At 36.2% G+C, this 14,639-nt stretch overlaps 1 protein-coding gene across 6 annotated transcripts in view; it reads right to left on the bottom strand.

The window, feature by feature from the left end:
- The window catches only part of UTRN (utrophin), a 444,878-nt gene that overhangs the window by 202,099 nt on the left and 228,140 nt on the right, over positions 1-14,639 (bottom strand). For all 6 annotated transcript variants that reach the window (XM_054570070.1, XM_054570072.1, XM_054570071.1 and 3 more), the window contains one exon: positions 11,508-11,697. In XM_054570070.1, coding sequence (XP_054426045.1) covers positions 11,508-11,697 — 190 coding nt within the window. The remainder of the gene's footprint in view (positions 1-11,507; positions 11,698-14,639) is intronic.

The following is a 14,639-nucleotide window of genomic DNA, read 5'->3' as shown; positions in this document are numbered from 1 at the left end:
TAATGGCATCAAAAAACACCTTCTTAAAAGTGTTGAGAATACATTTAAGAGTTTCTGTATTTCTTTTCCTTCTCTTCTAACCAAACACGTTTGTTTTCCCTTCTGTGTTAGTCACAGTAAAGATAACTCCATTCCTTTGTTCAGGTTCTGGTAATGGAACAGATTTCTTAAGGTAATGTTTTAAGTACATTAGGATTATATCCGTTTCATTAGAATGTCAGCCCATCTAGGAACGCAGTCAGTCATCTAGAGGGGCCCTCGTACATTAAGGAATACTCATCCTACAACAGTATCTTGTCACAGGCTCACAGGACAAGGGCAGCTTTTTCTTGCACTTCTTCAAGTTGACTCAAACAGAGAGAAAATAGACTGGGAAAAACTTCACAGACTTATTTCCCCTACTCTGTTGTTAAAAGCAGGGATGACCCATGTTGCAACTCAGACCCAGTGTGTCAGTCTACGGGGCATGACTCTTCTGGAAAATGGTTCCTGAGAACCGGACTGCAAACCCCCTTGTTAAGATCTATGGGTTCCTCTTAGGAATAAATACAGAATGATGATACCACCCCAACACCCAAGGGACATTAAGGGATCTCTGTGTTCAAGCACATCACACTGATCATCAAGTTTGATCCACACACAACCAGTGTGAAAGGAAATCGTGATGATAGTGGTAACAACCAACTCAGTCACAAGAGTAGCCAACACACATGGAACCTTATTATGTGCCAGGCTCTCTGATACCATTTTATAAACATTAACTTTTAAAATTCTCACCACTCTGTAAGAGAGTCTCTGTCTCTGCAAGAGAGACAGACAGACACTAATCCCAGCTCCATTTTCTGAAAAGGAAGCTACGACACATATTAAATGATTTGCCCAACGTTGTATCACTGGTAAGTGGCAAAGCCATGAGTATCTGAATTCATGCAGTCTACCTACAGAGTAGCACGAACTCTCTTAACCATTAAATTTCTTCAAACAAGTTATTTGAACTTGCCTATTTTACATGGGAAATGCAAAGTTGTATTTTGCATATATGTTGCTTAACATGTACCTCTGGTACAAGACAACCGTTCAATACAATTCAATTCATGATCCGAGAGTTGAATTGTTTTTTGTTTTTTTTTATTGTTTTTATTGAATTTATTGGAGTGATGTTGTTAATAAACTTATATAAGTTTCAGGTGTATAATTCTATAATAGAACATCTGTATGTTGTACTCCCCAAACCAATTAGAGTTGAATTGTTAAAAAATATTTCTTATAGAAGTACCCAATCTAGCAAATTAGTTGACTAACTTTTCCATTTATTTTTTAAGGAGCTATTATGTCCTTTTACATATAATGATAAACAACTACACTTGAGTGTAGAGAATTGAGTGCAGTGAATACATAATTCAGTACTTGTGGTATGGAGACTTAAACCAAACTAAATTAAGACTCAAAAACCAGAACCAACTATATTAATTTGCATTAAAATGAACCAATCTGTCTTTTGTACAAAACTGCAAAATGAGCCCACTAAAAAAGCATCCAGTATACAAATTTAAACTAGAACAAAATCTTTGTTTTCTTCAAATTACATAGCCAGAACTCAAATAGCTGGGTAGTTTTGAAAAGAACATATTTCATAATGTTTAAACTTCTAGGAGGAAACAAGTACACCCTCACCCCGTAAAACTAGCACTGTTAAAATATTCCTAAGACTATCTGAAATTAAGTGTAAAAAAGGCATTGGATCAGAAAACCTATGTTTGGTTCAAGTTGTGCCACATCCTTAGCTGAGAAATTACTGACATGTTCCTTAACCTGCCAATTTACAAAACCTGTTTCACCATTTGTTCAATGGGAATAATGACAAGTTCTTTGCTACCTATCAGTTATGGACAAATAATATAATTATCCATTAATGCTCTATGTATTGATGATGAAATATATGAGAAAACACTGTAAAAATTACAGGAAATTGTACCAGTGGTACCAAGACATTTTCAGTGATGAAAGCTCACAGTTATTTTATTGCTGTACTTAGCCATTTTTCTTTCAATTTTCTTAAAAGTAAAATATTGTATTGTGAAACAGTTCAAGGTCTTCTTTCATTTGCTGTTTTTCCAAAATTCTTGCTTAAACTTTATCAGGCTATACTTTCATATCAGCCTATTATTTATTAAGCAGGAAAAGGTTCTGCTATTATATAGGTGAGCTTTGTTATAAATTAATCTTCTAGAATTCCATAGGACTGAACAAATTAGAAGGAAAAAAAGAAAAGAAACCAGTGGGTGCACTTCATATCCTGTCCAATTTCAGTTATTTGGGCTCATTTACATTGTCCAGAAATGAATAAACTTTGTGAAACTGAGAACGCTACCACAGCATGGAATTTTCTATATTCTTCTATCTCACTGGTAGGAGTTCTACTAATTGCTTATTTTAGAGAGTTAAAAATAAGTTACCAAGTACACTAAAAGAAGTTGGCAATGTTCATAGGCATTGGTAAGAGAGGGTAGACAATGTCTGTATATTTAAAATCTAGCAGTACATTCAACTTAGAAATTTCCCCTTGAAATTTAATAAATTTTAGCCCTCAATAAACACATCTCCTTAACATTTTAATCACAATTATCAAATGATAAAAAAGGACACCTTTTGTCCACACCCATAATACTACTCTAACACTGATCTAGAGTTACACAATAAATGATATCTTGACTGTTAAAGAACTATATAAAATGCAATCTTGTAGTGTCGTTTTAACTATTTTTTTTAGTTGTGACAAAATATTGTATCTAATTATATTGCTTTTAGCTAAAAGTCATTGGTAGTATCAGTTTGCTGATTACCAAAATGTTAGTAAATTAGATACCTAGTTTTTAAAAATAATTTTCAAATATGCACTGTCTTGGGGAGCTACGGCAAAGTAGAGCTCAAGTCGTCATCTAAAATAGCACTGCAGCTTTTGGAAGGCATGAGAAAACACAGTAGGCCCCCTTATCTGCAGGGGGATACACTCTAAGACCCCAGTGGATGCCGGAAACCACAGACAACACTGAACCCTATATATTCTATATTTCTTCCTAGATATACAAACCTATGATAAAGTTCAACTTTTAAATTAGGCACAGTAAGAGAATAACAGTGATAACAGTAATAGTAAAATAGAACAATTATAACAATATACTGTAATATAAGTGATGCTAATAACAAAATAGAACAATTATAATAATATATTATAATAAAAGTTGTATGAAAGTGGTCTCTCTCTCTCTCTCCCAGTGTTATACTGCACGTTCAGCATGGATACACTGGACAAAGGGAAGACTCGCATCCCAGGCAGGACAGAGTTGGATGGCACAAGGGTTCATCATGCTACTAAGAATGGAGCAAAACTTAAAACTGATACGCTGTTTATTTCTGGAATTTTCCATTTAATATGTTCAGACCACGGCTGATGATGGGTAAATGAGGAAAGGGAAAGCACAGATGAGGGGCCTACAGTGCCTGATGACAAGCAGGGATGCAGGCATTGCCTGTCTTGACTCCCTCACTCCTCGACGATGCCAGCCCCCTGGGGAGCACAGAGATGGGGGCAAGGCAGAGAAGTGACTACCCAGGTGTCCACACAACTTGGATGCCACAGGCCTAAGGCATCGATGGAGACAGGTGAGATATAGGCAAATCCTTCTACAGTGGGCGTTTTTTTCCTATTAAATACCTCAGCCTTTAAGAAATTTTCTGAACTAACCCAAACAAGAATTTCTCATAAAACCAAGAAGAGACCTCACTCCTATGATCAGCTAGAGTTCTACCTCCAGACTAGAGACTGACTCTGACATTTTCTGTGGTTCAAACAATACGTGTGTGACTTGATTATGGAAAGAAATGGAAGGTATGCGAGAGCTGACCTTACATATATACATTTCAACATTCAGATCATGACAAAGAAAAGTTCCATCGCCCTAGAACACTTGAAGATTGAATTATTCAAGGATAGGATAGTTTTCAATTTGCAGAAAGAGTAGGGAAATAAAACTATAATTTGTCTATATGGGATGTAAATTATTTGAAAATAACCCACGGCATTCTGTGTCTTCTTTAAAAACATATACTCGACCTTAACTACCTCGAAGTAAAGGGGACCCATACATGTAGATGAAAAATGATGTGTGAACTTACTTCATCAGTGACTCGAAAATCCATTTGGAGACTCGGTGCCATTGTGGTCACACACCGCTGCCCCTCGGCACTATAAGCCTCTACATAGCACTCTATTGTCTCCATGTGAGAACATACACACATGAACACATACCCATGCGTGCACAGCCATGCGCAGCAAATCTTTCATAGACATCACTGGTCAGTCGGGCTTGCCAGGTGGAATCTCGTGGCCTGCTCCCTTTTGTCACCGAAGACCTGGAGGCAGCTTCCCTGATACCACAGGAAACATGGTTTTTCAGGCGCAACTGAGATCAGGGCGCATTCCCTGTATGTGTGAGTCAGTGGTCACCAGAATGGCATGTGTGCACCACACAGAGAGAAAACGACAGCCATCTGGGATGCGAGGAGAGACCAGTGGAAAGTAAGGACAAAATTATGCTCTACTGACATTTAATAAGTGATTTTTACCATGGCGTATGTGTATAATTTCTAAATGGATGTGTGGATAGATATTTAAAATACTTTTAGTGATAGGACTACATAACCAAAAATTTGGTGATAATTAAAACCATATAAACTAATTTCCATGTACATGTAGGCAAATAAAGTTATATTACCTAAACTAAAATTTTCAATGCTTAAATCATGAGAAATTCCATTTATAATGCTAATTTTAAATTTTTCTCATTTTTCTATAATTATTCATATCTCAATGTACTGTACAAAAAGCAGCTTTTTACCATGTCCTCAATTAATAACTATTTTATGAAAACTGGCACTAAGAAAGAAATCAGAACTTACTAAATTGCTTTCTGGTTCAACATAATTCAGTTTTTAATCCAGAGATTTAATGGCAAAATATCTCAAAGTAATCAGATGACAATAAAAAGTAAATTAAAATTAATTTTAACTTTTTAAATCATTTACTGTGATGCATTGGAATTATTTTTATAGTCATTAATATTTTAAAGGAGCTACACACTCAAAAGCAAATCCGAAAAGATTAGCACCCGGCATAAGGTGATTTTAGGTCATCGAGGTAATTTCAATGCCGCTAATTATAGCGCCAAGAAAGAAGTGCTATGTTTCTGATTCCTGACCAAATTTTATGGGCTGTATAACTAGGAAGAAATATTTTTTAAAAGCAAAAAATACAAGTGAATGTGTGAATAGGGTGAGAGAAGGGAAAACATATTGTAAGAGCTGTGAATTCCAAGTGCCTCTATTCCTTCCTCCCCTCCTTTCAAAACATACAAGGCAAAACACACACACACACATACACACATACACACATACATACACAAATTTTCAATTATACAACATAAACTATTTCCTGACACTCAAGAGAGGTAGGAAAATAAGCAAAGACAGACAAAGTACCATGGGGGAAAAACTGTAATAAAAGGCCGTATTTCCCAACAAATTTAATTTTTTTAAAAAAACAGAATTTCCATATAATATGTAAAAAGAGAGCTCCTAAAAAGGAAAAAAGGAGGGATTAAAATGGCAACATAAATTTAAAATAGTTATGTCTCCCATTTTTTCTCATTTATGTCAGTCTGTAAAGTATTTACAATAGACTACCTCTACATTTTTGTGAAGAAAACTGAAACTTACAGCATTTCCTTTCTAAGAAACTAAATTTAGAGAATGTAGGAGGTATAGGTAGAGATGAAGTCATCACAGCATTTACCATTTAAGAGAACTGACAGTGCCTTACAGCAAATAAATACAAAAATTATTTAAACCTTTAAGTATGAAAATTAACTATTTTTAGTTGATGTAGAAAATCCGTGTTACTATTTGAGATGGCAACTGTTAATTAACATTCAATTCTGCAACTAAATTTTATTTATATCACACGAGTTAAATAGTCAATAGCTGAGATCAGTTTTCAAAATATAACCAAACAAATAAATTATATCTGTTACTAGCTGATTTATTTCACAGTAATTGTGCCCCTTCCTATTCTGGATTTTCAGGTCTTTAGACAAAATCTCATCTATCATTGCCTTATATTGACACCTGCTGGAAAGTATTGGAATTGTATATATCTCATTTCATTATCTGGACAGACCTTAATTTTTTATTTGTGAAAAGAAATGTCGAGATATCATTTCAACTGCAAATTTTAATTTTCTAAAAGAGAAAAGTACCATTTTTCTAAACATTTTAATTTTAATGAGTTCTTTAGGAAGTTGTAAATCTCAAGAAGTCTGCCCAAAAAGTATTTCTAGTAGGAATTAATTTACCCAATGACTTCAGTTAACTAAACTTCTGTTTATTTTTGGTATAATTATGAAACTAATGAAGCAACTCTGTCCAGTACTTGAACTTCTACTGCTTCATACCTCAGACTAACTTAATTCTTTGGTCATATGATTTGAGGAAAAAATTGACAATTTTGTGAAAGTATGCATACAAATGAATCAGAAAAATGACCCAGCTAATAAAAAAGGGTGCTTTACATATGCATATTTTGTAGTGAAAAAGAAAATACCATGCACTAGTGAATGATCTTTTATTCTCTATTATCAGAACTACCTGTTCATGTAATACATAAATGTTTCACCAAAATAAATTTATTCTCTGAAATGGACTAAAACACAACACACTGAAATAATTAATTTACAAATTTTTGCAACTGAATTAATTATTAAGCCACATTAAGTTTTAATTAGCTTATTATGCAAATTAAACACTTTAAGTATTTCTGCAAATACCTCACTACCTTAATCTGTCTCCTAAAACTTTTCATAGAAAAAAGATTTTCAGATAAATACATTTGATTGACCAAAGTATAAGAAATAAAAATCTGACAGGATAAAGTTAATAGCATACTGCCTCTCTCTCTTGTCCTCAATCTGATGCCATATAATATGAAAAGTTAAGGTCTTGGACATGTCATATATTATATCATGAACATAGTATTGCCCTAAAGATGGTTGTTCCAATTACAAATGAGTTTGGGCAGCTGAGAGGATAATAAGCTGCATTCTTGGAAATGGTACTGAGAACATGATATAAAGGAAGAATACTGTACTGAGGTACCATATAAATTGCTTTAACATTCCTATTGTAATCCCTTCCTTTCCTATCAAATCACTCCAATTTTTAACAAAAGTAATGAGATAGTGTAACACAGTTTAAGTAAACAAAACTATGATAAAAAATGTAATAGCGAACTTTGAAAAACACAGGAGCTCCCTCAATGGTTCATATTTAGGTGGCGTTTCAGATTTGCAGCTGTCAAACAAGTTGCCTCCTGAAAGTGCACTTAATCCACCTGTCCAAATAAAATTAAGTTTTTTAAAGTTAAACTGTAATATATGAAGAGTCACAAATATAAGGGATATTGTGTGAGAGTAAGTCTAATAGTTTTCCAGATGTGCTTTAATCTTCAAATTGAAAAACAAAACTATTAGCTATAAAAAGATGGACAGTTTTTAAGTAATCTACTGAAAGATTGTTTTAAACTCTTCTTTTAAATTTACTGAAATTTCTGTAAGGCTAACATGCCATTCAATGTTAAGACACTGCAAAGTATCACAGAGGTAACAGGTCCTAGTGAATGTAGTTTTGCTGCATCTTCTTCAAACAGTTCACTAGCCTTCTCAGAAAACAAGATTTTGACAGTTACAAAATAAAAGCACAAAACAGTACTTGTTCCTGATTGTTAAACAAATTCTAATTAGCAATTCACTTTAATAGCTTTTACAGTCAGTCGCTAAGAAAAGGAATCTTTCCTTGATAAGAACCCTAAAAGATTAGTTATTAGAGCCTGAGAAACAGTAGAATTGTCAGACACCCAGAGACCCTTATTTTCAATCACTAGTTACCTTACAAAGCTTCTGATACCGAGGAGAAGAAACTGCCATCCTTTGTAAACGATGTAACAAAACCACAACTTTCTGCAGAGACGTTCTCACCACAGCCATCATTTTAAGTTTACCACACTTCTGGAGACACCTCAGAATTTGCATTATAAATGAAGAGCAATGATCATTTCCTCCTGGTCACTGGACAATGATTTGCCAGTTCTCTGAGCATGCTCGTTTCCAGGAATGCATTTGAAAGACACAGGGGCTCAGGTTCCTGGCAGAAGGAGGCTGGTATCCCTTCAACTTCTTCTCAATTTGAAAAACATATGCGAACGCCACCCAGAAAGCCCCCCAGAAGAGGCTCCCCGCCAGTCCTTGCCCAGTCCCACACCGCCAGCGAACGAAACAAGTTGAGCAGCCAAACGCTGCCTGCTGCTGGAGAGGAGCGCGCTCAGTAGCCAAAAAGGATACTAAGTGAAACATTAAAGCCGCAGATACAAAGCAGACATCCCCTGGGAACAGAGATTCAACACATCACCACCATGGTGCATGCCTCCTAGCACGTTTACATTAAGAGATCAAATAGCAGTCACTCTCTCACTGTAAAGAGGGATGCGTTCACTACCGACCAAATGCAGCTCTGGCTGTGCTCTGTGCAATGAGTGAGTAGACCCTGTTATAAATCCTGAGAAGAGCAGGAGGTACCTGACTCTCACGTTATCAGCCTGTGCATTAAGTGCTAATAAATCACCTCCAGACAGGTTTCAGAACAAGATCATCTAAAACAAAACAAAACAAAAATACCTGCAGGGGGTGTGTGGCTTTACCTAGATGCCCTAAAAGCAGAGTCACCCATGGGCTCCCAGATGCTGCCTAAGAAAAAGCAATTCAAAATGAAATTCTAGTGTTAGGTTAGGACTCCTCGAATTAAACAGCAAAGTTAAAAAAAACAGAAAAAGTCTGTAATTGACTACTGAACCTTCCAAATTCCCACATTTCCCCTGAGACAGCATTTCATGATCTCATTCTATCTGTCATAAAGCTGTTTTAATTTAATGAGTAAGAAATACAAGGCATGATTATACGATATAAAAACCAAGTATAGAATTTTTGAGTTTTATAAGCATGTGCAGCTTAAAGGCCACTACAAATATCCAGTGAGGTAAAATCCTGTTAGCAAATCAGCAAAATAACCCAGAATGATTAAATGATTGAGTCAAAGGGCGCAGCCAAAAATAGAACCCAGACATTTCTCATTATCAGTGTCCTGCTCAAACTAATAACCCGGGGAATGCTGCATATTCACCTGTAACTACTGGTGCCATGATTCTTTAAAAGGAACACAGTATTTTAAAGTGTGTGTTTCTCTTGTTTTACCTCTTCTGCCTTCTCAGTCTTGGATTTTAGCATGATTTAAAGTCCTTGACTGGGTCTCAGAGGTATATTTATCAAGCAGTGTTTCTGTGGGCTTCTGCTTGTGTGTTGCTTTTTTTCCCCTGCAGGTTTATACCGAGAACCTATACTGCCTCCTTCTGGACAGGCTAACGAAGTCAAAATAGCTACACAGAGGCAAAATCCGAAGAGGCAGTCAATTGATGATACAGTTTAAAATAACAAGTTATTAAGGCAAACAGATAGAAACAGAAAGTAGATTAGTGACTGTCTGGGGGTGGGGGATTAGAGAGTTGCAAATGGGAGACCAAAAGCTAAGTGCCCAGGTACAGGGTTTCCTTTAGAGGTGGTGAGAATGTTCTAATTTGATTGTGATGATGGTTGTGCAACTGTGAATACACTAAAAACAATGGAATTATACTGTTTTAAAAGGATGAACTGTATGGCATGTGAATTATATGTCAATAAAGCTGTTATCAAAAGGATGAAGTTGTCATTCCTGTCCCTAAACCAGCAGAAGACATTTCCATGATAAAGGTATGTACCCTCTCCCATCCCCAGCACTGCGCTGGGTACAGGGAAGATTTGAAGCAATCTAGACAATCAAAGTCTGAACCTATAGGATAAGAGATTGAAAATTAGCCTGAAAGAAAATATAGGAGACAAACATATAATAAGCCCAAAACGCATATTGCTAGAGAGCAAAAACAGCCACGTGTTACCACGCCACCTGCGAAAAGCAGCAGCACAGCATAACTTTAACCAGGAGAGAATCAGAGCATCTCAGCTCATTGGTACTGCTAAAAGGTAGAGCCTACATCTAAAAAAGAATAATAATTGAAATGATAATATTTTAGAATGGGAACCTGAAAATCATGAGTAAATGCATTTGAATTAATAAATAAACTGAAAAGTCAATAACAGACTTTCATTCAAAAACAACAACAAAAAGTTTCTGCATCTTTGGCCCAAGTCTCTCATCTGAGTTCAGATCCAGTGACAACTGCCTACCAGGCATCTCCTCCTGAATGTTATTCAAATGCCTCATTTCAACACAGTCAAAATGGACAGCACCCTCCTACCACACACCCCACTGACTGGCACTGCTGCCCTGCCACTTTCTTTTCCTATATTCCCAATGTCAGGCTCTAAAACCACCTGGCAATCTTCTTTGTCTCTACCCCCGCCCCTTCCCTTAGCGACCCATCCTGCCAAGTCATTAAGTCTCTTCCCCCTGCTACTGCCTCAAGCCTGGTCATTGTTACCTCTGACCCGTTGGCTACAAGCATATCCTAACAGGCTGCTCTGCTTAGCCTTACCCAGTTCGAACCCATTCCTCATAATACCATCAGCTAGATTCCTACAAAATACAAATCCCATTGCTTACCAAATCCCTCTCTTACTTAATATCTTTTAATGACTTCTCCCCATTGCCACCAGGTTAAAATATAAAATAATTAGCAAGAGAGTTCTCCACCAATACAGATTTTAAACCAAGTTCTCAACGAGAAGGCCTGTAATTGGCAAGAGGATGTCACTGCACATAAAGAAAATGGAAGCTCAGGGACACTGACCCAGCTGTGCCTCGGGACAAAGAACAGATGCAGATACGCTTTGTAAGATTGCTCATACATTTTTTAAAGGAACGATTTTGTATTATCACATTTTCTGTAGAAGCAAAACTTGAACCTCAGACTGAATATATTATATTTATCAAGCTAAAGACATAAAAGTAATACCTTCGAACCCAATGTTCTTAGCTATAAACTAAACCATAGAGCCTTTACAGCTTTTAGATTAAGCATTTATAATAAATGGAGAAAGAAACAACTTCATATGAAGAGGAAATGTTCTTATAATGTAAGATTCAATAAGGCTAACTGTAATAGGGCTTAAAATGACAGAAAACAGAATAGATATGAGCCTAGAAGTCTAAATAAACAATTATTACTTCCATAAAACAAAGTGTTTTTCCCCAATTATTAAGTAAATGTACTTCATAGATATTATTTCCAGGAAACAATTATTCACAGGAGAGCATGAATTTCATAACTGAATAAGGTATTGACCTCACCTTTTAATGGCAATAAATTGTAACGGTTAATAAACACGGGTCGCATTTTTCTGTGCACTTGCCTGCATCTGCTGTGTGAGTTCCTTGGCCAAGACGGTGTCCTGGAGAGCATTCTCCCTCTGAGAGGCATCCGCCAGCACGTTAACTGTGGTTTCTGCTTCTTGCAGCCACTTTAGGAAGTTCTCAAGGTCCTTGCGAGAGGCCTGCACCGTCCTCAGCTCAGCCTCCAAGGCGCTCTGTCTGTCAGCAATGCTGCAAGAAACAAGACGGGCCACCGCCATTACTTACAGTGTGACAGTCCACATCATGCACACTCTAAAGAAAAAATTAACAGACAGCCTCAAAGGAACCGTTAAGTACCTAACATACCTGGGAGATTTATTTGTATGCATGCTTTGAATGATCCTTAATGGAGGCATAAGGCCAATTGCGAGAAGGGATGAGAGACATTTAACTATTAACAAAATCACATCCATATCATAAAATAATTATGATTATATTTTATAATTCATAGTTGTATGCTATTCCCCATGTTTTATTTCAATACCTTAGTAGAATGCCTGACACTCAAAAGGCAATACTAATAAATAGGCACACAATAAGTGACCACATGAATTCTAGAACAAGCCAATTCTGAAGAAACACTTAAGATAAAAATAAAAATAATTTAAAGGGCTTACTTTTTATATGTTAAACAATTCAGATCAATATGAATTTGTTCTTTAATTTGATTTAATAATGTTATTTTGGAAGATATTGGACAATCAAGCTTTTGTAAACCATTCATTAAATGTACATTAAAATTAAAACAGAACTATCCTGATGTTGCATGATTTAAGAGATATGCATTCCTGTAAACTTAACCTTTAAAACTTTATATACCTCAAAGATCCATAATAAGAAAACAAATAACTTAATTTTAAAAATCAGCCAAGCAACTTCGCTTGTCAATATTCCAAGAGAACTCAAAACATATGTCCACTCAAACACATGTACACAAATGTTTACAGCAGAATTATTTATAATAGCCAAATGGTAGAGTCAACCTGAGTATCAATCAGCTGGGAGTGGAACTGACAAACAATATGTAATATATTCACACAGGAAATACTACTCAGCCATAAAAAGGAATGAATCACCAATATATGCTATAGCATGTGAACCTTGAAAACATTATGCCAAGTGAAAGAAGACAGACCTAAAAGGCCATATATTGTGCAATTTCATTTACACAAAATATGACCAAAAGAGGTAAATCCATAGAGAGAGAAAGGCAGTTAGCTATTGCCTAGGACTGGGGGGTGCCTGCAATGAAGACTGGCTGCTAATGAGTGGTGGGTTTCTTTTATGGGTGAAAAAATACACAAAAACTAAGAGTGCGGTGATGTTTTTACAACATGGTCTATGTTATGAACTGTATCACAATTTTAAAAATCAGCACATGTAATATCCCATTCATATATATTTTCTAATTGTCCATGCAGTTATCAACCCATTCTGTATGGATCCTATCCATCCATCTGTTCTTCTGTTTGCATGTTAACTCATTATTAAAATGGTCATATCCAGCGCTTCTATTTAAGGTGGTTTACTTTCGTGTACTTTTCAGCATTCTTTGGATAATGAACAGTTATCTTTTTTTTTTTACACATCAATAAACACATTCTTTTTTAAAAAAAATGGGTAAAAGATTTAAACAGACACTCCATCCTAGAAGATATATGGATGGCAAATAAACACATAAAACGATGGTCAGCATCATTAATCATCAGAGAAACATCAATTCAAACTGCAATGAGATATCACTACATATCAGAAGGGCTTTCAAAATGACCATAGCAAGTGGTGTGAGAATGTAGAATAACTGCAACTCTCTCTATATTGCAAATAGGAGTAGAAGATGGTACAGCCATTTTGAAAAGCATTTTGGCATTTTTAAAATAAAGTCAGCCATGCACTTAAGATACAACCCAGCAATCCTAAGTATTTACCCAAGAGAAATTAAAGTATGCCTATAGAAAACCCATGTGCAAATGTTTGTGGCAGCTTTATTTATAATGGCCAAAAACTGATAACAACCCAGAAGTCATCAACGGGTAAACAGCAGAACTGTGGTACATGCATGTAATGGAGCACCACTGTGCGACTGGAAATGAAGCAATGGAAATAGATGAAACCACATGGATGATTCCTACATGCATTCTGCTAAGTAAAAGAAACCAGGTATAAAATCTGCATACCATGATTCCATTTCTCTGGCATTCTGGACTGTCAGCAACTTCATCCTGGCACTTACTTACTAAAAACCTCCAGCGGTGTCTGGCTGCCTACAGAATAAATTTACATTGCTTCTCCTGGGACTCGGTGCTCTCCAGAGACTATCACAAATTTACTTTTCCAGCTTTATCCTTGAGTTCTCTACAGTATTCTATTCAGGTCAAGGTGGTATGCTCCCCTTTCTCTAGAATAATCTTAATACTATGTCCACATAAAAATTTTACATCCACATGTAAATGTCATTCCGACCCCCTCCACTTATCAAAATGCTACCAATCCTTTAAAGGTTAATGACGATCTCCTCCAAAACATCTCAGGCCAGTTAGGTTTCCTTGCTCTGAGTTCATAAAAGGTCAGTACGCCTCTTTACACAGAAATTAATCACAGGTGTCCTGGGAAATCCCTTGGAATTTGACCTTTCACTCTTAAATTTTACTTTAACTATATTATAGAGATTTCTTGTCTGTCCATCTATTCTGTAAACTCACTATGGGCAGAAGCAATCTTTTATATCTCCCTATTTTTCAGTCTTTATTATGGTATTATAATAAGCATTTATAGAATAATGAAGATCTATTTACAATATGCCGTGAAAATTACCTCTCCAACATCATTTTTCAAGAAGCTGCTAGGAGAGCTCCTCCACAAAACTCAGCTTGTAAATCCAGAACGAAAATATGAATGGGGGGGGGGGTTTGGCAGGGCAGGGGAGTGCAGTGAGGGAAAAATGGGGACAATGGTAATTGAACAACAATTAAGAAGAAAAAGAAAAAGAAAGAAATAAGAGATGAGACGCACGAAAACAAGAGACCCAGAGCAGGTCTCACACTGACGGAGAGAGGAGATCCCAGAAAAGAGGGTGATGAATCCAAGCTGGACCAGATGAGGACCGTCATCACCATGCCAACCGCCATGTG

The sequence above is a fragment of the Pteronotus mesoamericanus genome, unplaced genomic scaffold, assembly GCF_021234165.1.
Source record: "Pteronotus mesoamericanus isolate MK-2021 breed Mesoamerican mustached bat unplaced genomic scaffold, CSHL_Meso_final contig_20, whole genome shotgun sequence".
NCBI classification, from domain to species: Eukaryota; Metazoa; Chordata; class Mammalia; order Chiroptera; family Mormoopidae; genus Pteronotus; species Pteronotus mesoamericanus.
This window is presented reverse-complemented; position numbering and strand designations above follow the sequence as displayed.